Raw genomic sequence first — 24710 nt, 5'->3', positions numbered from 1 at the left:
TGTAGGGCACGGTAGGCTCCTATATGGGAAGTCCTGAGCCAGGGTTTGCAAGTGGAGAGGGAAGAATTCAGTAGTCCAAAGAGGCAGAAGAAGTATTCAGGTTCATTTAGACTTGTCTGTGGTACCCCAAAAGTGGTTTGAACTTTGTGAAGCCAGAAGCAGACAGCCAACAGGAGGTATTGGAGCCGAAGATACTAGCAATGTTATGCCTGGATGCAAAGGGGGCGTGCCAAGGGTGAGTGTGCCCCACCACACAAAGTCAGAAATAGAAATCCTTTTGTCCTGCAATAATCAGAGGAGCTCAGACAAAAGGGAGAACTGTAATGGGTAAGTGTACTTGACGTTTCAGCTTTTCAAATCTGGGATCAATCATGCCAAAAATATTTTGTGCTCTCCCTCTAATTCTCAGAGGAAAATGTTTGCCCAATTCCCCAAACTCACAAAAAGATGACAATTGATCATGATTTACTTTCCATGATTAGGACTTGAATAATGGGAAACAGGTAATACAAGTGTTTTTTGAAGACCAAACAAACAAAAAGTACATTTCATAACTACCAAATACCCTGGGCCAAATTCTGCTCTTATTATATCCTCTATAAATCTTATCAGGCTTGGGTTACCACTGACTTACACTTCATTTACACTTGCAAAATGCAGCCATCCACATCTGTAGCAGCACTAAAATGCTACCAAATCAGAATCTTCAACAAACTTAGGTCCAGTGGGAACATGCCACGCTCCCTTTGCACGGGTGTAAATGACCATGCACTGTGTGCACCAGCCGTGAAGTGTGCTAACAGAGTTCTGTTGTATTGCACGGAATGCAAGATGGCACAAGATTTGTCCATCATTCTTTAGGGAACATAAGACCCTATCAAAGTAAGACTGATGAAAATTCTGAAATGAATTAGGACACTCCTGTGAAATACACTTAGTAGACCTTTTGAGATTACTGGGATTTAACTAATGGCATGTGTGGAAGTCATCCTTTTAAAAACTGTTTGCTGCACTTATCTCTGAATGACAAAAGGTAAACTTTCCTGGACCTGCATAAATTAGGAACATTTGGGTTAATCTCCTCCAGTTGTCTGCATTCCGTACCTGTACAGAACCCCCAAAAGGAAGCATTTGCTATCAACTAGGTCTATATTTAAGATGATAAAATATGCCCCAAAAGATTAAGATCTCAAAGCACAGCTCAGAACATTCTAAATGGAGTATGTACACTATTGACTTCTTCCTGGATTAAATAATAAACAATGCAACACACTTGTTTGCAGAATATATTGACAACAGCCATGGATCTCAAAAGGAAAAAATATCAGCAAACAAGACCAGAGTTTAATAGTTCAGTAGTCTACAAACAAATGACTCATATCAGGCAGAGGGGTGAGGAGGTAGAGACATTACTTTGTTCTCCCTGTTGCTGCTTTTGACAGGAAACTGAACATTTAAATCCCATAATGAGAACAACTAGCATTACAGGAAAAAACAGATCATTGGTATAATCACATCTTCTGCTTTCAGTATTGTGCCAATATTCTCCTTGGTATTTTCCAGCAATGGTTCATCAATCACACAGGCAGCTGTAACAGTGCATTCCAAGAAAATTATTTTTTCTATAAAAAATGCTAATTTTAGTGTTGCTCTTCACACCATAACCATTCAAATTGCTTTTAGTACAAAGTCATCGATCACCGGATACAATGGGCCCAGTCCTTGCATCTGGCCAAGCTACGTTGGACACAGAACCTGGTGGGGCAGGTCAAAGGTGACAAGGCCACCTGCTTGCTTGCACTAGCTGGTCGGTGATGTAGGGCTGGTGATGGTGGCTCTAAAGTAGCTGGAGAATCTCCTTCACCAAGGAAATCCCAAGCTGGCCACTTTGGCTAGCTTTCTGGCTACTTGTGCCAGATTCTTGGACTCCCATTATGGCTGTTTGTGCTGCTTCGGTGCCATTTGGCTCATTTACCATTTGGCCCTCCCCCCTTTATTCTAGAAGTTTTAGCTCTCTTTCTCTCTCATGACACTATATACAGAGAGGGCTGCTAAGGACTATTACAGCAGCAAAAGAATTGCTCAAGAACAGGAACCCTATGGCTGTTCTCCTTTTCCCCTGGCCACACCATCTGTAATGGTGGAATAGTGAAGGAGCTGGTATGCAGGATGCACACTTTGGAAGATCCCTCTCCTGCTGGGATGGAGCTCTTGTGATGGGTTATGCTGGCTGTTGGCCTGCTTTGCACCAGTGGTGAATACAAAGTAGCCCACATCGTAACCCAGGAAATGGACTATTGGCTTCAATACATGTTCTACCCCGATTCCTTTAAAGTCACTGGAAGTTTTGCTATGGAATAAAACGAGAGCAGGATTTGATCCATTCATTCATCTTTCATTCATCTGAGTAAGGAAAGTAGGTTTTATCCCATGTAGTAGAATTTGGCTAATAATCTATATCAGCTAATCCACACACTGTATAATTCGAGATGGGTGGGATAGAGAAATGGGGAGAATGTGGCTACATCTCACACGTCAGCAAAGATTGAATAGTAGAGGGCTGAAAGGAGGCTTCAAAATTTTAAAAAAACTACTTATTTTTACAAAAAAGACTACAGTACATTTTCTGGGACATTATAAAAAGTTAAAACAGAATTTATAATAGTCAGAATGAACAAAGTTCATCTTGTTCTGTACTAAGCCTTGTTCTGGTCACGTATTGACAACATTCACAATGCACAATGAGTTTCCTAGTCATTAGTGTGAATTATCTGGTTTCTGCAACATTGTCTATATCGGAATCTAAGCTAAAGCTGAACACAAGCTTTCACTAATATAATAATTATACCACAAAGTCTCCCTTGGCACTCAAATTTAGTAACCAGTTTGACCACCTGTAGATGACTGTTTACAGTGCAAGAAATGCTAATTGGCCAGCTAGCACTTTTTGATTGATTTAATGTTTTGTACTGTAGCTTGGCTTTTGCTGTGTGATGCTTGAATGCCTTATGATAAGCATTTCATACACTACTTAGACAAAGAAATGAATTAAATAAAATTTACAGTGATGACTTCCAACGGAGGGGATGTTCCAAAGACCTTTCAAAAGCCAAAATAACTCAAGACCTAGGCACTGCAAAACCTATACATTATGTAAACTTTTTCAAATCTGTAGTTAAATCTGCCACAGGGTTCAGATATGCCTGGACTTAATCAAAATAATGAGATTAAAAACTGAACCTACAATTTTTTTAATACACTATTAGTTAAAGAATTAAAGTCAGGTCATTGTAACAAAGCATGGGAAAGATCCCAGTGGGATTAGGGAGCTACCAAGAGTGGCTGGTGTGGTCAGTGGAAGCAGAAACAAAATTGAAACTGTCAGGGAGTTATGATTAATCTAAGAAAGGAGCAGAGGCTATCCTCTGAGAACTCTGACTACTGGAAGGGCAAGGACAACGTAAATGTTAGCACTACAGCTGTACAAATGTCTCCAAAAAGGTCCTGTGAACATCTCAAACAGAAAATTTGAATTCACTTCCATCTCTTCAATATTTACTTTCTGTGAAAATTTTCAATCAAACGTTAATGGAAACAGCCAATTATAAACAGTTATCAAAGAACATTAATTGAAAATGAATTTCAAACTGAGACTGGTTTCAAACCTATTTCTAAGAGTTGTATTCATTCTATTAGGTAGGATAAATAATACCTTATCTATGTAGCTGATTAAAACTAGCCAACACATTTTGAATATCAATGTGCACAATAAGCTATTCACATATGGTCTGTAGATGATCATTCACCAAAATTATGTGGTGAATTTCCATTAAAAAATTATTAAGCTTTTCATAGATAATTTGTGACTAGCTAAAAAGGCAACATTAATCAAATAAACTCTTTGATGTGAGTTATTTACTCCACTTCAGTCAGTAAACTGACACTAAATAATGGACAAAGAAGAAAAACAAAACCATCTCAATACTTATACCTGGCTGGAGGGCTGAGCTACAAGAAACCATTTTACTTATGTCCAATTTTAAAAGAATTGCAGCCTTTTAGTTGATGATCTCCCAGGCTTGAAATATCATCAGAAGTACAAAAAGCAAAAGATGAGTACAAGCAACATACAGTATGTCCAATCGTGGCTAAAAAATGCCAAGGAATTGTAATAGAAATCTGTTTCAAATGTAACAAAGGAACATCAGCTCTGAAGTCAACAGTATTCAATAATATAAACAGAGCTGTACAAAACAGAAGTTTTGTTTCACACACCCAGAGTTTCATTTGGCAATTCAGGTAGCTGTATTAGACTCCAGACTCCTAAAGGTGAAACATTTACATTTTTGAGAGCTGGTCCTATGTTAAACACCATGTCAAATTCATCTTTTTGCACAATAACTTAAAATGCATCAAGAAACTCTTGCCCTGGAAGAGAATAATCACATACTTACACCAAGGATCAGGAGTAAGTAGGGGGCTGTACAAATAATTTCCTCCTGTGATGCATGACCAGAAAGGGTTAAGCATCCTGAAGGATAAATGACTCAAATTCAACCCTTAAAAACATATGGGTAGATAATGTTTGTGTTTTTGTGTATTTACATATATATTGGTAGTGGTCTACAATGTAATCAAACAGTCCCTGTCTATGCTATATTCTGTTAATTCAGAGATCAAAAGGACATTTAAATGACTGTAAACATAGGATGACTTAACATTTAAATGAACTGTAAACATAGGATATCGCTGTATTCATCTCTCTGAAATGTATAGCAAATCATCTGCGAATGGTGGAAAAACAGGTAATTGCCTTATGTGGATCTGTATGAATAATTATTGGCGAACGCTTAGGAAATGAGTGTCTAATGTTCACTGAGAGACTCTGAGCTATCACAAGAGAGCCTGAAACTGAATTAAAAATGGCTTGGGTCCTGATCCTGTCATCTCAGATCTGTTTGAGGCTTCATCCAGGGGAAGCCTAAGCCACAAGGACTGAGATCCCAGTTCTGACTGGACTGCCCTGAATACAAACATTCAACTATAACCTATGGACCATCTCTGAAAGAACACTTTGCATCTACAAAGCTCACCATCTCTGCTGTGAATCTGAAGTTCAAGATTGTATCTATGTCTGTATGTATACTGATCTTTTAACCTATACTCCCCTTCTTTTCTTTTTAAATAAATTTTAGTTTAGGTAATAAGAATTGCCTGTAAGCATGTATTTGGGTAAGATCTGAAATATTCATTAACCTGGGAGGTAATGTGTCTGATCCTTTGGGATTAGTAGAACTTTTTTATATGATGAAAATGATTTTCGGTAATCCTCATCGTATTTGACTTGGATGTCTAGGTGGCGGCCTGAGGCTGGGTTACTTTAAGGGAACTGTGTTGATGACTTCTGAGTAACCAGTGAGGTATAATAGAAGCTGTTTTGTGCTGGCTTGGTAAAGCTAAGTATTGGAATATCCACCAGCTTTGGGGATTGCCTGCCCCATTCTTTGCAGTTCACCGTAATTGAGTGACCTCGGTTGGCTCCCACTGGGACTCCAGTCACACCTCCCAACTAGTTAATGATAAGAATGTTTTAACTCTCAAGTGATAAAATGAAATGGAGTTTAGTGTTTCTTGTTTACTACATTAGATATAAGGGCAATAAAAACTCTTTCAGAGATACCATTCATCTGGAACATTTGGGTAAAGTAAGTAACTATAAGTGACAATGGGACTTTTCATTGTATAGGATTTTTCTACTTATGTGGGAAAATAGAGACCCTTTCATTTTCTAGCCTGCAATTATTAAAAAGATAACATGACACACCGGGGTGAAAGTGAGCTGGTATGGGCCGGTACGGCGTACCAGTAAGACGCCAGTACCAGCCTGTATGCAGCCCATGTTAAAGTGCCATTTAAAATCACCGCCTGGCAGTGCGGATGGACTGGCTAACACCCCAGCCCCACCCCTTCCACCTGAGGCCCCGCCCCTTCCGGGGGCCAGAGCTGGCCCTCATTCCAGTAAGAATTTATTATTACTTTCACCCCTGATGACACAGAACAGATTTCAGGCCCAGTTGTTTTTTTCTTGCATACGCTTTGCAACTTGTCTCATTGTTCAGAAATAAAACAGCCTGATTCTGATGTCACCTGCTTTACCCTAGTGTAACTCCCTTGACTTCAGTGGAGCTACTCCTGACTTATATTGGTGTAAGATCTAGGTCAGGGCCAAAGGATTTGTAAATTTCCAACAGAAACATTACCTGACCCAAACTTCGGTCTTTATAAGATGTTACCTTTGAGACAACTTAGTATACTGAAAGTGTAGTGTATTTTATTATAAAAATTATCTGTTCCAGGAATATTCTCTTAAAGAGATGATGATCATTTATCCCGATAAAAGAAATGCCTCTTTACATAGGGTTACCATATTTCAGCAAGCAAAAAAGAGGACGGGAGGAGCCCGCCCTAGCCCCACCCCCGTCCTGCCCTAGCCCCGCCCCCATCCTGCCCTAGCCCCACCCCTGCCCCTCCCACTCCCCCCCCTCAGAACCCCCAACCCTCCCCCCGCTCCTTCTCCCCTGACTGCCCCCTCCTGGGACCCCTGCCCCTAACTGCCCCCCAGGACTCCACCCCCTACCTAAGCCTCCCTGCCTCTTGTCCCCTGACTGCCCCCTCCTGAGACCCTCCTCCCATCCTAACTGGCCCCCTAGGACCCTACCTGTACCCTGACTGCGCCAATCCTTATCCACACCCCCACCCCCAGACAGACCCCTGGGACTCCCACGCCCCATCCAACCACTCTCCACCCCGACAGCTCCCCCAGAACTCCCGACCCATCGAAACCCCCCTGCTCCCTGTCCCCTGACTGCTCCGATCCCTCTCCCCACTCCTGTCCCCTCACAGCCCCCCCCAGAACTCCCAACCTCGCCCCCGCTCCTTGTCCCCTGACTGCCCCCTCCTGGGACCCCTACTCCTAACTGCCCTCCAGGACCCCACCCCCTACCTAAGCCTCCCTGTTCCTTGTCCCCTAACTGCCCCCTCCTAAGACCCCCCCAACTACCCCCAGGACCCTACCCCCTACCTGTACCCTGACTGCCCAAAACCTTATCCACACCCCCTCCAACAAGCCCCCCCCAAAACTCCCAACCCCCCCCCGTCTCTTGACTGCCCCCTCCAAAACCTCCCTGCCCCTTCTCCGACCCCCTGGCCCCCTTGTTGTTGGCCTTCGCCTAATGTCTCTGTGAGCTTGCTCAGGAACGGCCGGAGCCATTTGTCCCGGCACGCTGGGCAGCAGTGGAGGAGGAGCGGGGGAGGAGCTCCAGACTGCCGGAGGCAATCTGTGAATGCAGGGAGGGAAGGAGGGAGGGAGTGATCTCTGCTGCAGGGGAGAGGAGGAGGGGCTCTCTCTGGCTGTTGGAGCCCCATGTAAGTGGCACCATCCGGCCGGCTGCCCTGTTAGCCGCGTGCGCTCTGCATGGGGGGAGGGTGGAAGTCCGGACATTTACAAATTCCCCCTGGATGCTATTTTTAGCTCAAAAAGCCGGACATGTCCGGGGGAATCCGGACGAATGGTAACCCTACTTTACATTACAAATATAAACAAGCCATACGCTACACTCATGTCACACAGAGCTCCCATTGAAAACATTGAGGAGTTCTGCCACAGATCAAGGGTATATGACCCTATATAATGCACAAAGTAAAACCAGATTCATTATTTAGGTAACTGTTCTGTCACTTTCCATAAAGTGGTGTTAAGATCTAGCTTGCTGTTTTACATTTCAATTAACTAGCTGCCAAGTGGGACTTTCAAAAGCACCTAAGTGGCTTAGGAGCACAGATACCCTTGAAATTCACCCATGTTACATGTTCACAGTTATTTACACCTCTGACATAAAAATATCTGCCAGATCATACTGCCTATGCAAAAACCCTTGGGTGGGGGCTGAGAGGGAGGAAATCATGACAAGGACTGCCTTTCTGAGATCCCACCACATCATCCCATTGGAGGGTTGTAATGCACGAGGCCAGATGATGTGCATTCCCCTCCCCCTCCATCCCATCCATTCCTCATCTTATTCCCACTCCAGACAGCACAAAGACTCCCCACCGCAGTGTAGAGAGGGAGGGAGAAATGATACCACAAAGATGGCCGAACTCCTGTTCTATGAGTAACTTGGAGAGGTCCATGCATAGATCCCTTGTGCAAATCTAGGGAGCACAATTTGGCTCACCCACGTCACCAAAGGTGCACATATTGGAAGAAAGAATAGAAAATGGCACTAGGTATGCTTATATTCCCTCTCTTGCAAAGCTGTGTTTTCAAACACGTCCTCTCTACCTGCTATATAAATACTATTACAGGAATGTTTGCAGTAAATAGAAATCACAATCCTCACTTCTTCCAAAAGGTGCATGGTTTTAGTGGAGCAATGCATAGAGTAATTTACACAAAGCATATCATTCAGGTAAGCCTTTCTTCACTGGACATATAGCCCCTCTGCACAGACAGCAAGCCATTCGATGAATCCTTCCCCAAAACTCCTTGCAGATTATCAACATGGTTACCAGAGAATCTGGTAGTACCAAAAAAATAGCTTCCTGTGTTTCAACTGCCCTGCTTTTTAAAGTTAAGCTCACTCTTTAATTAACCAGAAAGGTCTGATAGGTAGCTTCAGCTTCCTTAGATGCTGCTCCATCAGTGCACTGCATAGGCATTTTGAGACATGCTGTCTCCAGAAGGCAAATGAAGAATGGTTGGCAGATGAGAGAGGATTCTAAAGCAGCCTTAGTATATTCCCAGTTAAAAGTGACATGCTCCTGTTGGGTAATTAGTTGTGCTGTGAAGCGAACACTAGCCTGACCAAGGATAAGCAGGCAGTGAAGAATCCAAACTTTTTTCATGCACTGTATAGCTGCAAAATTACTCCTCATGTTTAGCAAATGTCTGAGGCCCACAGAGCCAATATCAACCTATTGAGTGGCCTAATTCTATCTTAGTCTCTGAAACACAAACAAACTTTAACTAAGTAAACCTTTGGAGATTTCTCTGGTGTAATAAAAATGATTTGTTACAGTTAGGGCTTTTTGGCTATTTTTTCATTACTCCAGTAATAAAATCCAGTATATAGAAGGGGAAAAATATGGTCAACAATCAAAATTTCTACTATAATATTAGGAAGAAACTCCCTGAAGTTTAAATAGTCTAGAACAGCTACCACATGATGTATCAAGTGACACCAATACAGCCACCCTCAAATGTTACAAAAATCAGGAAGTCTTACTTTATCTTCCTCTGAGCTAGGGTTACCATATTTAAAAAATAAAAAAAGAGGACACTCCATGGGCCCTGGCCCTGCCCCTTTCCCACCCCCGGCCCCAAAGTCCTCGCCCTAACTCCCCCTCCTCCCTCCCAGCCATGCGAAAAGGGCTGCCCGAGTGCTACCGGCTTCACGGTTTGCCAGGCAGCCTCCAGACCCTGCGCCCTCGTCTGGCGCTTCCCCAGCGCAGCTGGAGCCCGGGAGGGGAAGCGCCCAGCTGGGGGCGCAGGGTCTGGAGGCTGCCCGGCAAACCATGAAGCCGGTAGCGCTCGGGCTTCAGGCTGCCCCCTTGCCTCCGGATCCTGCGCCCCCGGCCGGGCACTTCTCCTCCCCGGCTCCAGCTGCTCTGCTCCTCCCCTGACTCAGACTTCAGCTCTGTTTAAGAGCCAAGCTGCCCGAGCCAGCGCTACCGGCTTAGGGCAGCCCCCTTGCCTCCGGACCCTGCGCCGCCGGAGCAGAGCAGCTGGAGCCCAGGAAAGGAAGTGCCTGGCCAGCGGCGCAGGGTCTGGAGGCACGGGGGCTGCCCGAAGCCGGGTAGCGCTGGCTCAGGCAGCTTGGCTCTTAAACAGAGCCGAAGTCTGAGTCAGGGGAGGAGCAGAGCAGCTGGAGCCGGGGAGGAGAAGTGCCCGGCCGGCAGCTGGGGTCCGGAGGCAAGGGGGCAGCCCGAAGCCGGTAGCGCTGGCTCGGGCAGCTTGGCTCTTAAACAGAGCCGAAGTCTGAGTCAGGGGAGGAGCAGAGCAGCCGCGGGAGAGGAAGTGCCCGGCCGGTATTTTTCCCGGACATGTTCGGCTTTTTGGCAATTCCCCCCGGACGGCGGTTTGATTGCCGAAAAGCCGGATATGTCCGGGGAAAACCGGACGTATGGTAACCCTATCTGAGCCCACTCAGTTGCTACAAGCTTCATGGCTAACTTCCAAACCTGCTGAGATAACCCCGATGAAGAAACAATGTCAGTCCACAGGAAGGTCATTTGTTGAGCAGTGAATTCCCCCTATTTTGATAACGGCTGTCAACTCTGGCTGCTATCCTAAAACATTCTCAACGAGACAACTGGTTGAAAATGCTGGTGAAGAACCATTCTTGAGCTTCACATCTGCGAACAAGAAAACATCTACCTCAGCATGTGGGTGGCAAATGGAAAACAGTTATCCTGAATGCTTGTTAAAAATAGAACATAAAGCTGGGTATCCTATATTTCAACCATGAGACCTTTGCCAACATAGACAGGAAAAAACGAGCATAACCGGTGAATAATGAAAGGCAAAATGGAATATTCAAATAAAGCATTATATAGGTGATAATACTTTGGCAAGGGGGGGAGGAGGACGAGAAAGAAAAACTGAACAAAATATTAGAAAAAGGAAAGTAAAATAGACGGAGTGAGGAGATATTAGTTAGAATTGCTGGGATATATTCTGGCGTTGCTTTCTATAGAGAATCATGGGCATGAGCATTCATAGAGCTTGCTGTGCAGTCTATCACACACATTACACAACAGGAAGAATAAAAAATGTTCAGGAATACGAACTTAACATTAATGCACTCTTAAACTGTTTGCCCCTACATCTGAGGGAGTTCATTAAGGTCTGCAGCAGACGTATATTTAATCCTCTGTTGATTGCTACTCAAGAAGTGGAAAGAGACCCAGTCATCTTTTAAAAAGGATTTAATTCTTCATTAGATTAGATTCTAAACTTTTAGGGGCAGAAACTGTCGTTTCATTGTGTATTGTACATTGCTGTCCTGGTCCATGAATGGCCGCTACAGTAATAATACAAATTTATTTTTAACATCTTTCTACCCACACTGATAACCTGAATTTAAGAGGGATTTAATCTCTGTACCAAAATTTTCCTTGAGCCTCATGCTGACACTTTATCAGTATTGAAGATAGAATACTTCTCAGTCCAGACAAGTAGACTTGCACATGTATTCGGGTTTCCATACTCAGTTACTTTATTTACGCCAAGAGTTGCACATTCTGCAAGTGCTGTTCTGGGTGTTGTCTGATTATCCTTGCTAGGAATATGACATGCCAAGTCACACTGTAGACAAATCAAAAACAGTAGCCATCCACCCTTGTAGTTTCAAAATCCACTGCTAAAAGAGCATTTCAGCTTATCCAGTTTTCATGTCACCAAGCTTCTGGAGCTTTCTGATCTCCTTTAAACAGCACTCCGGTGTCTAGATTTTGACTTCTCATTGCCTACATTTTGATCTCTAGGTTTTTATTTCTTAACAGCTTTTGGTTAGGCTACTGGTGTGCCGAGATCACTAGCTATCATGCTGACCAATATTGTTTCCTTGTATTCCCCCATCAGTTTTTCTGTATGTTATCCGTTGTCTTCTGTCTTGTACACTCCCTGGGGCAGACACTCTTTTTGTTCTGGGTTTGTACAGCACCTAGCACAATGGGGTCCTAGTCAATGACCACTATGGTAACACAAATTACTACTAATAATAATCTATTTTCACATCTTTCTCAAGGTACACATTTTGGAGGGTGGGTGGGAGGAGGAAGACCAGCGACTTGATTCTTGCCCTCATTGAAACCAGTGAGTCCACTCCTATTAACTTCAACAGGAGCAAGATCAGGCCCTCTTCTAGCTACAAAATCTTAGGGCTGGTCTACTCTAGGATATTACATTGATATAGCTACATCTTTCAGGGTGTGAAAAATCTACATACTTGAGAGATGTAGCTATACTGACCAAACCCTGACAGCGCTAGGTTGATGGAAAAATTCTTCCATTGACCTAGTTACCGCCTCTTAGAGAGGTGGATTACCTATGCTGATGGAACAACCCTTTCCATCGACTTACGTAGTGTTTACACTGAAGCATTCCAGCAGTGCAGCTCAGTGGTGCAGCCAGGGCCGGCGCTTCCATTTAGGCAACCTAGGCGGTCACCTAGGGCACCAGGATTTGGGGGGGTGTGGCAATTCAGCGGCGGGGGGGCCTTCCGCACTCCGGGTCTTCAGCAATTCTGCGGTGGGCCCTTCACTCGCTCCGGGACTCGCCTCCGAAGTGCCCCGAAGACCGGGAGCGCGGAAGGACCCCCTCGGCCGCAGAATTGATGACGACGACCGAGAGCGCGGAAGGACCCCCCACCTAGGGCGCCAAAAACCCTGGCGCCGCTCCTGGATGCAGCTATGCTGTTGTAGTATTTTAAGTGTAGATGAGCCCTTAGCCTATATGCCAGTCGTTTTCAATCTTTTTTTCATTTGCGGACCCCTAAAAAATTTCAAATGGAGGAGCAGACCCCTTTGGAAATCTTAGACATCGTCTGCGGACATCCAGGTTGATAACTATTGCTCTATGTTCAGATAAAGCATATATGTGAAAAGGTACATATGTGTTTGAGACAGAGAGAGTGCCAGTGAGCTTTGGGACCTTCAGCTAACACCTTCCTTCCTGAAACGCTGAAAAAGATACCTAGCAAGGTCATTGGCATTTTTGTTTAACCATCTATTTCCTACCTCACTTAATTATTCTGAAATTTCTGACAGTATGTTACACTGCAGTGCCCTCCCCTCCTAGTGCTTTGTGGTTTAGAGGCCACCACAGCAATGAAGCCATGATGAATGCCAGTGGAAAATCCCTAGCATAAGAAAACTGCCAAGTCTACACTTTGTTTAGCTATTTCCCACCAAATCTAAAGTTTCTTTTACAAAACATGTTTATCTCTTTGCAGTTGAGAGGGGGGAGAACCCAGGACAAAGTGCTGCACTCTACCCTTGTTAACTCAACCTTCCCAAAAACTGTTTCTAGCCACACAAACAGCAAGAGCAGGAAAGGTCTGAATTAAACTGTTTCCCTACCTCACTGAGGGTTGAACATCAAAGCCCAGCTGGGGGGCCATTTACCTGCTAACATCAAGCCCAGAAATTTAAGTTCCTGTCTAAATGAGGAAAAGCTACTGTGTTGTGGGAACATAGGCCAAAATTTTCAAGTGTGGGTGCCTAAAGTTAGGCTCCTGAATTCATATTTGAATTCACTTTGCCAGAAGCTAAGGGCAACAGGGGATGGATCACTTCATTACCCGTTCTGTTCATTCCCTCTGGGGCACCTGGCATTGGCCACAGTCGGAAGACAAGATACTGGGCTAGATAGACCTTTGGTCTGACCCAGTATGGCTGTTCTTATGTTCTCATATTTAGGTTCTCAAATATGAGGGCTGTAGTATAATTGGGCAACACAGTTAAAACATGATTCCTTCTATACCACAAGACTGAAGGCTTTGAGATACTGTGGTGATGAGAATGGGACAGACAGAAAGAATAACCTATATGAGTATGTTGTAACATGATCCCAGAACAAAACATGTGTAGTGTAGCATAGTCCTAGGGAGAGACAAGAAGTCACTTTTGAAAGAAGTGTGTTCTGCTTTTCCTCACACTTTTTAAACAATGGGCCCTTTGTTTAGTCTCTCTTAGAAGTGGGACTTTCCTGTCCTTGCATTAACTGGAAAGAGTGCAGGATGTTCCAAGAGCTGTCATTTTTTAGAACCTTTTTTCTCCCAGTTTTCAGTGGAGGCACGTAACTCTTTTCAGCTGTATCTTCAAGCTGCTGTACTATAGATTTTATCTACGAAGGGAGTCCTGTGAGGTCATAGATTAATGCCTTGTACTTTACTCCTGCGGACTCAGCTGCTGTCTCTACAATGCTTTGTTTCCTAGGCCCTAGACCAGGGGTCTCAAACTCAAATGACCACGAGGGCCACAGGAGGACTAGTACATTGGCCCAAGGGCCGCATTACTGACACCTCCCCCCGCTGCCCTCGGCCCCACCCCCACTCCACCCCTTCCATGAGGCCCCGCCCCCATTCCAACCTCTTCCCCGAAATCCCCACCCCAACTCTGCCCCCTTCCTGTTCCCAGGGGGTGCAGGAGGGGTATGGAGTGTGGCGGGGATTCAGGGCAGGGGGTTCGGCTGCAGGAGAGGTTCGGGGGGCGGGCTCCAGCCCGACGCTCACCGGGGGCAGGGCAGGCTCCCTGCCTGCCTGTCCCCATACCACTGTAGGAAGTGATTGGAACCTGGGGGAGGAGGGGCACAAGGGTCTGTGTGTTGCTGTTGCTTCAGCACCATCCCCAGCAGCTCCCATTGTCCGGGATTGGGGAACACTGCCTCCCAGACCCATGTGGAGTCACGGTTGATGTAGTTAGGTTGACGTAGTGTCAGTATAGACACTGCGTTGCTTCTGTCGACTGTTGCTGGTTTTCAGGAGCTGTCCCACAATGCCCCACACTGACAATACAATCGATACAAGCACTCCTGGTGAGGACGTGCAACGCCGACACAAGGAGCCAAACGTACATACTCACAGGTGATTTAATAACTGCGGTGGCTGTAGGCCCATGTAAGTTAGGGCAACATGATTTTGTACGGTAGAGGTAGCACAAATGTTGCAGCAGGAGCGCCGCCAGCTTTTCTGCCGCCCTAGGCGGTGGAAGGTCCCGCCCCGAAATGCCGCCCCCGACAGAGGTGGCGGAAGGGGGGAGGAGGAGGACCCTTAGGGGTTTGGCCGGGAAGAGGAGGGGGCACCCTTAGGGGTGTAGCAGGGGAGAGAACGGGGGCACCCTTGGGGGTGTAGCAGAGGAGAGGAGAGGGGGCCCCCTTAAGGGTTTAGCAGGGGGGACCCTCAGGGGTTTAGCAGGGGAAGAGGAGAGGGAGCACCCTTAGGGGTTTAGCAGAGGGAGAGGAGAGGGGGCCCCCTTAGGGGTTTAGCAGAGGGAGAGGAGAGGGGGCCCCCTTAGGGGTTTAGCAGGGGAAGAGGAGAGGGGGCCCCCTTAGGGGTTTAGCAGGGGAAGGGGAGCACCCTCAGGGGTTTAGCAGGGGAAGAGGAGAGGGAACACCCTTAGGGGTTTAGCAGGGGAAGGGGAGCACCCTCAGGGGTTTAGCAGGGGAAGAGGAGAGGGAACACCCTTAGGGGTTTAGCAGGGGAAGGGGAGCACCTTTAGGGGTTTAGCAGAGGGAGAAAAGGGGGCCCCCTTAGGGGTTTAGCAGGGGAAGAGGAGAGGGGGCCCCCTTAGGGGTTTAGCAGGAGAAGGGGAGCACCCTTAGGGGTTTAGCAGGGGAAGGGGAGAGGGAACACCCTTAGGGGTTTAGCAGGGGAAGGGGAGCACCTTTAGGAGTTTAGCAGAGGGAGAAAAGGGGGCCCCCTTAGGGGTTTAGCAGGGGAAGGGGAGCACCTTTAGGGGTTTAGCAGGGGAAGAGGAGAGGGAACACCCTTAGGGGTTTAGCAGGGGAAGGGGAGCACCTTTAGTGGTTTAGCAGGCGAGCTCCCCTAGGAGCGTAGCCGGGGGAGAGGCGCGCGCTCTCTCCCACTCTCCTGGCCTTTCACCGCTGCTCCCTGGCCCGCTCCCCGCAGAGGCGGGGTTCTGGCTCTCGGGGAAGCAGGCGGCCCCGTGCCCGGCCTGCGGCTCTGTCACCCAGGCCCCGGGCAGGGACCCGCCCCCCGGGCGGGGAGGGGGAGCGGAGACGTCAGGCGGGCCGGGGCTTGGCCGGCGCAGTGGCTGAGGCGAAGGGCCAGAGCGTTCTTGCCGCGTGCGCTCCCGGTCGCAGCGCGCCCCAGCCCGCCCAGCATGTCCCAGACAGTGGCTCTGACCGGCCCCTCGCCCTGGGGCTTCCGGCTGGTGGGGGGCAAGGACTTCAGCACCCCGCTGACCATCTCCAGGGTAAGCCCCGGCGCCCGCCGCCGCGGCCAGGGCGCCCCCCGCAGCTGCGAAGCGGGGCGCTCCGTTGCCCAGGGGGAGCAGCTCTCCGCGGGCAGCTGGAGCTCGTTTGCACAGCTGCCGAGATGCCCCCCGCCGAGCTGTTGGGTTGTTTTTGGGGGGGTGTATGCAAAGGAAAGGGGGGGCTGATGGGGAGCCGCAGCTCCGCACGCTGGGAATTGGGCAGCGGAGCTCAGCCGGGAAGCGCAGGACTCTTGGAAAGGAGCGGGTAGCAGCTTGCGGGGGCACCGGCAGAGACGGGGCTGCACTGCAGTGCTGGGTCCCCGCTGCACCGCCCCGGGCACGCACCCTCTCCCTGCACGTGCTGGGTCTGGAGGGGACTGGCTGACTCGGGGCTCGCGGGCACGGTGGCTGCTGCAGAAGCAGGTGGAAGAAGGCTGTGGGGAGTGGGCTGCATGCGTAGCTGATCCCACCGACTGGCGGTTTCATTCACTGGTGTTAGGGGGGTTGTTTTGCATGGGTAGTCAGACCTTTGAGCGCTGAGGGTTGTTCAGCAAAAAAAGGAGCTGGGTCACACTCCTCCCTAGTGTAACTCCACCGAAGTAGATGAAATTACACCCGCTTGGAAACTTTCTGGAGGCTTTGTCTGCAGCGGGATTTGGCAAAAATCAGTGCGATGCAATTGGGCCTAAATTACAATTGAGTTAACAGCCTGAACAGTTGCATACCCCAGCCTCATGGTTTGGAGCTCCCATCTAAGAAAGAAGAGTCAGGGGAGAGAAGTTGGTTTTGAACATAGTTGATAAAAAGCTTACTTTTCATGGTGCAAACTTATACATTTTCTTGTATTCCTGATATGCCTTTGTTTTGTTTTACGATGAACAAAAATCTGCATTTTTGTGAAAGGCAACCAAGTACAGTGTCAGTCACTAGGATCTTCTTTGCATAAGGAGGCTGTGGTCTAGGGTAACCAGATAGCAAGTGTGAAAAATCAGGATGGGGCTGGGGGGTAATAGGAGCCCATATATATATATAAAAAAAGCCCCAAATATCGGGACTGTCCCTATAAAATGCGGACATCTGGTCACCCTACTGTGGTCGTATGATGGTTTAAAGCTTAGATCAAAGCCTCTTAAAAAAGTAAAGAGAGAGCCACCTTCTAAATTATTAATTCTTTGTTCACTCTCTGAGAAAGTAAAACAGTGCAGTATTTTCATGCGATAAGAGAACAATTGCCATGGCATTCCTTGTTCACCTGGAAGCACAAAGAAAGTGACATGTGACAGGTTGGCTGGGTAAGCTAATATGTTGGGCCAAATTTGGCCTTCAGTTTCACTTCTAAAATCCCATTTATTCAAGTGGGATTTCAGGGGCATAGGTCAGGACAGAATTTGGCATTTTATGTCTTACAGGATTGCAAATATAATGACTAACTTAACTCACAGTAATTTACCATGCCAGTTAGTTGCTAGTTATCAAAAAGTAGTGTTTAATTTTCTTTAATAACCCTTTTTGGGTTAAATTCATTTGGGATGAGCATTTATATGGTATAATTTTAATAAATATGATGAAGCAGAATATTTTTGCAGTGTAAGCAGTTTGAAGTTTGTTGCTCCTTTCACAGTAGTGCTGTAAACTTATTTTTCCCTTCTGTACTTAGTATTGCATAAATCTGTCTTTGAATTGGTGCAGCTGGATATTAACTAATTTATTCTATTCTCCATTTTCCTATAGACTGATTAATTCCAGCTATTTTAATAGATTGGTCAAAAAGACACTATGTATTGCATCTTTCATGTAAAAATATAAAATATAACTGTCACTGGAAATATCAAGGTGCAGTTGGAGGAGAATAGACTCATGGAAATAAATAAACATCTTTGAGTCTTCTATAGCATCTTTTAAATGAATATTTAAGATGAATTCTTAAAGTATTAAAATGCAGCCTGGGTATAAATCAAAGAATAACTGTCCGATCACTGCGTATTCTTTTCTAATATCTTAAAGGCTAAAACCTTGTTTTCCAAAGTTGTCATATTTGATTTGTGTCAAATGCATTAAAAGTATCAATTGATGATAATTAACATCTCTTCAGTAAATAACATGTATTTTCCAGTTACTCTGTCCAGTTTTTATATGTAAAGAAACATCCTGTCCTATACAGTAGAGAGATTAGTCCAGGGGATAGGTCCAACCCTGCAGTTTTTGTTTAGGTAGATATGACTGAAGTTAATGGGACCTGTACTTAAGTAAAGACTGCAGGACTGGGTCCAACACCCAATCCTGTGTTGCATAGTAACTATTGCGGTATCAAGTACTTATGTATAATACCATAGGGGTATGTTTTGGAAGTTTCTTTGTTTAAAGACTGCTGCTGGCTTGAAACAACTTGTGCACATTTTTTAAAATCCTTAATAGGAATGTGTGCAGGTAAGTGATGTATGATGGCCTGAATTAACAAGTGTGGTGCTCTGCTGAAGCATCTGAGTATCCTGGGCAGGGCTGTACTCTGCGAAGTGCAGCGTGCTCTCAACTACCCAAACTGAAATCAATGGTAGGTGGAGTTGCTGAGAAGCTCTGAGGAAGCATTCAGCACCCCACAGGATTGAGCACATACTTTTTGTGTTGGAGTTGAATAGTAAGTTTCAGGATATTAGTCATGTGGTCATTTTACTTTTGGAATGAGTGAATAAATGCTGTACAGAATATTGATCGGCATTGCAAGGAGAAACAGCTGTTAGATTGCTTCCCCCCCACATGCAGAAATTGTTCACCATCTTGCCAGTAGGAGTCACTGCATAAAATGGAAGTGAGTAAATAGGGTTTAAGGAAAACTATATGTGATCATAGAAACAAGCCATGTTTTTTAAACTGCTCAGTTTATAATCTTGAAGTTGCACACACTGCAAAGCTTTGCATGTTTGCTTTCATTTGGGGGTGTTTCTTATCACACATTACTAGGATCTTTTGGTTTTATTTATTCATTTTAAAAAAAAAAACGAAGGAAAAATGTAGCATGTTGAATAGCAACAGACAGTATTTGAGCAAAATATGTCTGTTAAACAAACATACGCTAGATGTGCCCCGAGGGGAAGTAATTGGCCTGCAGGCGTCAACACGTTTCATTAATTTTAGGAAGTCTGCTAATTTTCTCCCCCATTTTGATGAAATTTATCACAATTAAATACCTACCTGTCTCTTAGAGATCATAAAATATTTCTCTTGTGAAGATTAAAATAACTAGTGTAGGTCAGAAAGCTTGTTTTATTGTTACTTTGGTGGAAATATTTTGTTTTACCATTATATTAGAAAAACCATAGAGTCTGGCTTTGCAGCAGACAAGTAGCTTGCCAAATTCCTGAACTGATTCAGCAAATTTAGGAGCTAGAAATATAACTTTTTATTTCAGTGAACGGCGATATTTTACTTTAGTCTTAAGAGGTGTAACATATGTGATTAGCAATTGTATAGTATTTCATGTTATGTTATTCATTACATTTTATGTGTGGTTCTTTTAAAAACCAGCCATACTTCAAGGGCTTGATCTTGCTCTGATTGAAATCAATGGCAAAACTTCCATTGACCTCAATGATGTAGGCTCAGTCCCTAAGTACTCAAGCTTGCAAGGAGATGAGCAGTGCACCCTCAAAGCTAATCTGAGTCTAGGGTGCTCAGCACCTTTCGAGATTGGGCACTAAAATGTCAGCACTGAGAGAAGCGTTATTGGTTTTGGGACTAATATCTGAAAATGGTAAAAATCAGGAAAGACGCTCAGACGCTTGGTAAAACCATCAGTGTTTTATTTTGGGGGTTGGACAAAAGGCTAAGCTTTGTAGCAGATTGCACTGTGATGCAGATGCTAAGTGTGAATTGCTGCACTCCTCTGTTAATACAGCTGTTATTGTTCTTAGACAGTTGTTTTACATAGATTAAAAGGACATTTTCAGGTCAAATTGAGTCCCACTTTTAAGGATGACTGAAAATAAGCTTTTACAAAAGCATGGGACAGTGAAAATGTTTTGTTGTTATTAGCAAAAAGAACAGGAGTACTTGTGGCACCTTAGAGACTAACGAATTTATAGTACTCCTGTTCTTTTTGCGGATACAGACTAACATGGCTGCTACTCTGAAACTTGTTGTTATTAATATTTATTTAAGTGGAAAGTTGTGATTTCTTTTCCCCAACTCAGATATTGTAACATTCTGCTAAGGCAAGATAATAGGAAATTAAATATGAATTGACTGTGAAGAAAAATTATTATTTTCCTTGTCCCCTTGTTGGTGCAAATACTAAAAGAAACAGCATAAGTAGTGAAAACAAATCAGATTTCAAAAATACTTCTATTTTCTGTAATCTAAGGTGTTATCTGTAACACAGAGAAATTTGTTTGTAAATATGGGGCCAAATCTTGGGTGCCCTTATGCAGTGAACTCTAACTGACTTTGGGTCAGAAAATCCTCCGTGGCAAAATGCACAGGAGGGGACTGTAGGAAAGAAAATCTCCACAAGAATCTCCTCCTAGTGTTCCTCCCACATTGCCCCATCTTTGTGTGTGTGTGTGTGTGATGACTGGAAATGTAAAGCCATTGGGTGGCTTTGGTGCAATGTAAAGACATTGGTGCAATGTAAAGCCTATTGCATTAGTGGGTAAAAACCACAAATGCAATAGGAGTCTCCGGGCTGCTAACTAGTTGGGCCAACTGAGTTTTGTCACTCCGTGTTGCCAACTCTCACAATTTCATTGCAAGTCCCATGTCATTGGTGTGTTTTTTAAAACCCCAGCTCATAGAGACATGTGATTAGGCAAGAACCTAAACTTCATTTAAAACAAACAGGTTTCTAACATTCCTGATTACAGAGGAAGCTTGACACTATGACCTAAATGTTTTCTAAGGGTAGGTCTACACGTACCTCCGGGTCCGGCGGTAAGCAATCGATCTTCTGGGATCGATCCCGGAAGTGCTCGCCGTCGACGCCGGTACTCCAGCTCGGCGAGAGGAGTACGCGGCATCGACAGGGGAGCCTGCCTGCCGCGTCTGGACCCGCGGTAAGTTCGAACTAAGGTACTTCGAATTCAGCTACGTTAATAACTGGAGGCTCTACGTTAATAACGTAGCTGAATTTGCGTACCTTAGTTCGAAGTGGGGGGTTAGTGTGGACCAGGCCTAAGAGTTCAGAAACCAGGAGGCAAGTAAAAAGAACCTACATTATTGTCTCATGATTCTTTTTCGGGGGTATTGACTTGTGATGTTGACCACATACTTAGGACTGACAATACTGTTTTTATATGTGCCCTTTGATATCAATACACTTTCCATCCTAACCATTCTTCTGATCTGCTGGCCACAACCTACTACCCAATCACCAAGGACCCCACTTATTCACCTTCCCTTTCAAGCTTCCAGATAGTTCCATAGGTTTCTTATTACTTTCTCATAGTGCTTCTAACAAGAGCCTTAAAGTTCTCATCACTTCTCTGTTCACTTGTTAGGACGGTTAAAGTTTTCACTTGTAGACTGAAATTAGAGCCTTCAGTGTCCAAATACACGTTATGATGCTGTAAGCTCTTGGGATAGTTTACTAGTTTGAGCATTGGCTTGCTAAACCCAGGGTTGTGAGTTCAATCCTTGAGGGGGCCACTTAGGGATCTAGGGCAAAATCAGTACTTGGTCCCCCTAGTGAAGGGAGGGGGCTGGACTCAATGACCTTCCAGTTCTATGAGATAAGTATATCTCCATATATTATTATTAAAGTTAAAAAAAATTATGCAAAGAAATGGAAACCCCACATAAAATCCACTAGATTATCTTTGTCTGTTGAAAACCAGGTAGGTTTTTCACAACCCTATCCCTCCTTGTGTGGATATAATAGGTATGAGCCAGGCCCTTAATAGGAGTTTATTTTAGGACAGAGGGAAGACTTCAACATTTGTTTTACTATTTTTAATCTGACTAAGATGTCTCTAACAGCTAAAGACTTGATAATTTCATCCAGATTCCTCCTTCAGGATGAGACCCTCCATTGTTTATAACACACAAGTGTATTTGTGTCTGGTTTGTTTTATAAATCATTCAGCAAATAAGTGTTTGGCTTTCTATGACTGCTAGACTACTAGGGAAAAGAATAATCTCCCTCTAGACTAGACAATTCACTTATTTTAATGGAATGCAAAAATACTGTTGCTGCTGTGCAGGGCCGGCTCCAGGGTTTTGGCCGCCCCAAGCAGCCAAAAAAAAGCCGCGATCGTGATCTGCGGCGGCAATTTGGCGGGAGGTCCTTCGCTCCGTGCGGGAGCGAGAGACCGTCCGCTGAATTGCCGTCGAATAGCTGGACGTGCCGCCCCCCCTCCGGAGTGGCCGCCCCAAGCACCTGCTTCCCAGGCTGGTGCCTGGAGCCGGCCCTGCTGTTGTGAGAGCATACAGCAAGCAAATATAAGACAACATTTTACACTTAGTTACCTAGGTGAGAACCCTTTAAGATTGCAGTTTATTTTTCAAAGTCCATCTTGCCAAACTGGGTTTCACCAGTACAAATGAAGACAGAACTTGGCCTTTATATTCCAGTTCCACTAACGTAACATTTAAAAACATGGGTGGAAACAAATGAAACTATTTGTGTGAATAAAGACTGAAGAATCAGACCCTAAAATACCTGCATTTATAGCATGGCCATGCAACATTTAAGGAGGAGACATTTTAACAGTGTACAAGTAGTTGAAGGTTGTAAACCCCAAGGAGGGAGAGGAGTTACTTAGGATATTGTAGAGAAGAAAACTAAAGATGGTCCCTCAAGGAAAGCTCTGGAAATGACTTCACATCATGTATTTAAAGCTGGTCTGGATTTAGCACTAAAAACATTAAATAATATTGTAGTGAACAGTCCTGCCCTGGCAAGGAGATGGATTGTATGAACTAGTAGGTCTGTCTTCTATCTCTAACTTCCATGATAAATCATTACAGTTGCACAGATGATGCCGCTGAGGCTAGAGTTTAGTCCATTGTTTTCCAATAACTAGGTTTAGTTTGCTGGACATTCGAAGAAAGCTTGTGTAATCAATAACCACATATATTTCTTAAAGTTCATTTGTTTTTCTTGAAAATAGTTTTTCTATTTGATAAACCTCAGGTCCACAAATATAATTACATAGAGTGGCCTGATCCTTCACGTCAGCAGCAGCGGTTGCTCAGCACCTTGTAGAATTGGACTCTGTACCAGGAGGGTTTAAGTGAGGATCTCCATGAGATCAGAGCTACTCCTGTCATTATCCTGCCTAAAATCATTTGGAGCCTTAGCTATGGTGCTGGTTAATAGATTGCTTTAGAGAAGTCAGAACTCTAGCCTTCATGTTCAATTAATGTTGGGACTTTAAAAAAATGTTATTCTTTACATTTAATTTTTAAAAAATAGTATTTTAAAAGGAGGAGATCTTTAGGAAGGTCAGACTTGGGTATGTGTGATGGGGGGAGGGGGAGACGTTCCTCTCTCCCATACCCATCTAGCAGCAAGAACTAATTCAGTTCACGTTTTCTCCTGTATGTCATCTGTGAAGCTGAAATTGGCAAGACTGAGTTTAGCAACTTCAAACATATATTGTACTGAAATGTGCCCCCAGGTTAAGTGCATCAGATTAATCACCACAATACCGGCACAATGCTGGGAATCAGGGGCGGCTCTGTTTTTTGCCACCCAAAGCACGGCAGTCAGGTGGCCTTCGGCGGCATGCCTGCAGACAGTCCGCGGTCACGCGGATTCGGCGGCATTTCTGCGGGTAATCTGCCGGTCCTACGGCTTCGGCGTACCCGCCGCCGAATTGCCGCCGAAACTGCGGGACCGGCGGACCTCCTGCAGGCGTGCCGCCGAAGGCAGCCTGTCTGCCGCCCTCACAGCGACCGGCAGGCTGCCCCCCGCGGCTTGCTGCCCCAGGCACGCGCTTGCTGTGCTGGTGCCTGGAGCCGCCCCTGCTGGGAACAGCATTTTTAGTGCAAGGCTGCTTGCACATCATCAGCTTTGTGATGCTTCACACTGCGGCATATGGGCAAGTACAACTGAGAGCGTGGAGCTGAGGGTAGAGCGCTGTGTACTATCTCTACCTTTGTGGAATTTACAGAGGCAACGGCTGTTTGAAGCTGGCTGAATGATTTGACAGATATTGTGCTAGAAATGAGACTTAAGATTTAATTAAGTAAGGATCTGGTTACTGTCAACTTCGCTTTCTTGGCTAATTCTAAGAATTGCAATTCAAACATGTTGAACTTTATGGAAAATCAGTGTACTTCATCTTTTAGTTTCGATTGCTAGGATGCTTCCTCTTTTTCATCCGCTGTGGTTTAATAACAGAAATAGAACCCTTCATTCAGCCCCCTGCTTCCAGATTCTTGAAAGCACTTAACAGACATAAAGCCTCTCAACGCTCTCAGGTGTAATAATACGCAAACTTGTATAGAAGTTCAGAGGTTTGGTCCCACTGCAATTCCGTGGCAGAGCTGAGGTTATCTTATGGTTTTGTATAGTACCTATCACTGTGGTATTTAAGAGCTGAATAACAACCAGGACTCATGGCTCTCTGATTTCCAGTCTAACCACTAGATACACACCCTGCCTGTAATTAAAATGATCATCTTATAAGTACAGTAGGCATATTTAAAATGCATTTGGATCATTTATGGCCCAGCCCTGTCCAACTCCTATGTCTATGGTATGTTTCTACTGAGTTCAG

At 45.0% G+C, this 24710-nt stretch overlaps 1 protein-coding gene across 1 annotated transcript in view; it reads left to right on the top strand.

The window, feature by feature from the left end:
* The first annotated feature begins 15764 nt into the window (after positions 1 to 15764).
* PDLIM4 (PDZ and LIM domain 4) overlaps positions 15765 to 24710 on the top strand; it is a 98251-nt gene continuing 89305 nt past the window's right edge. Inside the window, exon 1 of the mRNA XM_005311487.5 lies at positions 15765 to 15996. Coding sequence (XP_005311544.2) covers positions 15904 to 15996 — 93 coding nt within the window. The 5' untranslated portion in view covers positions 15765 to 15903. The remainder of the gene's footprint in view (positions 15997 to 24710) is intronic.

The sequence above is a fragment of the Chrysemys picta genome, chromosome 8 (genome assembly GCF_011386835.1).
Source record: "Chrysemys picta bellii isolate R12L10 chromosome 8, ASM1138683v2, whole genome shotgun sequence".
Taxonomy (NCBI): Eukaryota; Metazoa; Chordata; order Testudines; family Emydidae; genus Chrysemys; species Chrysemys picta.
Note: the sequence above shows the minus strand (reverse complement) of the source record. Positions and strands in the feature narration are given on the sequence as shown.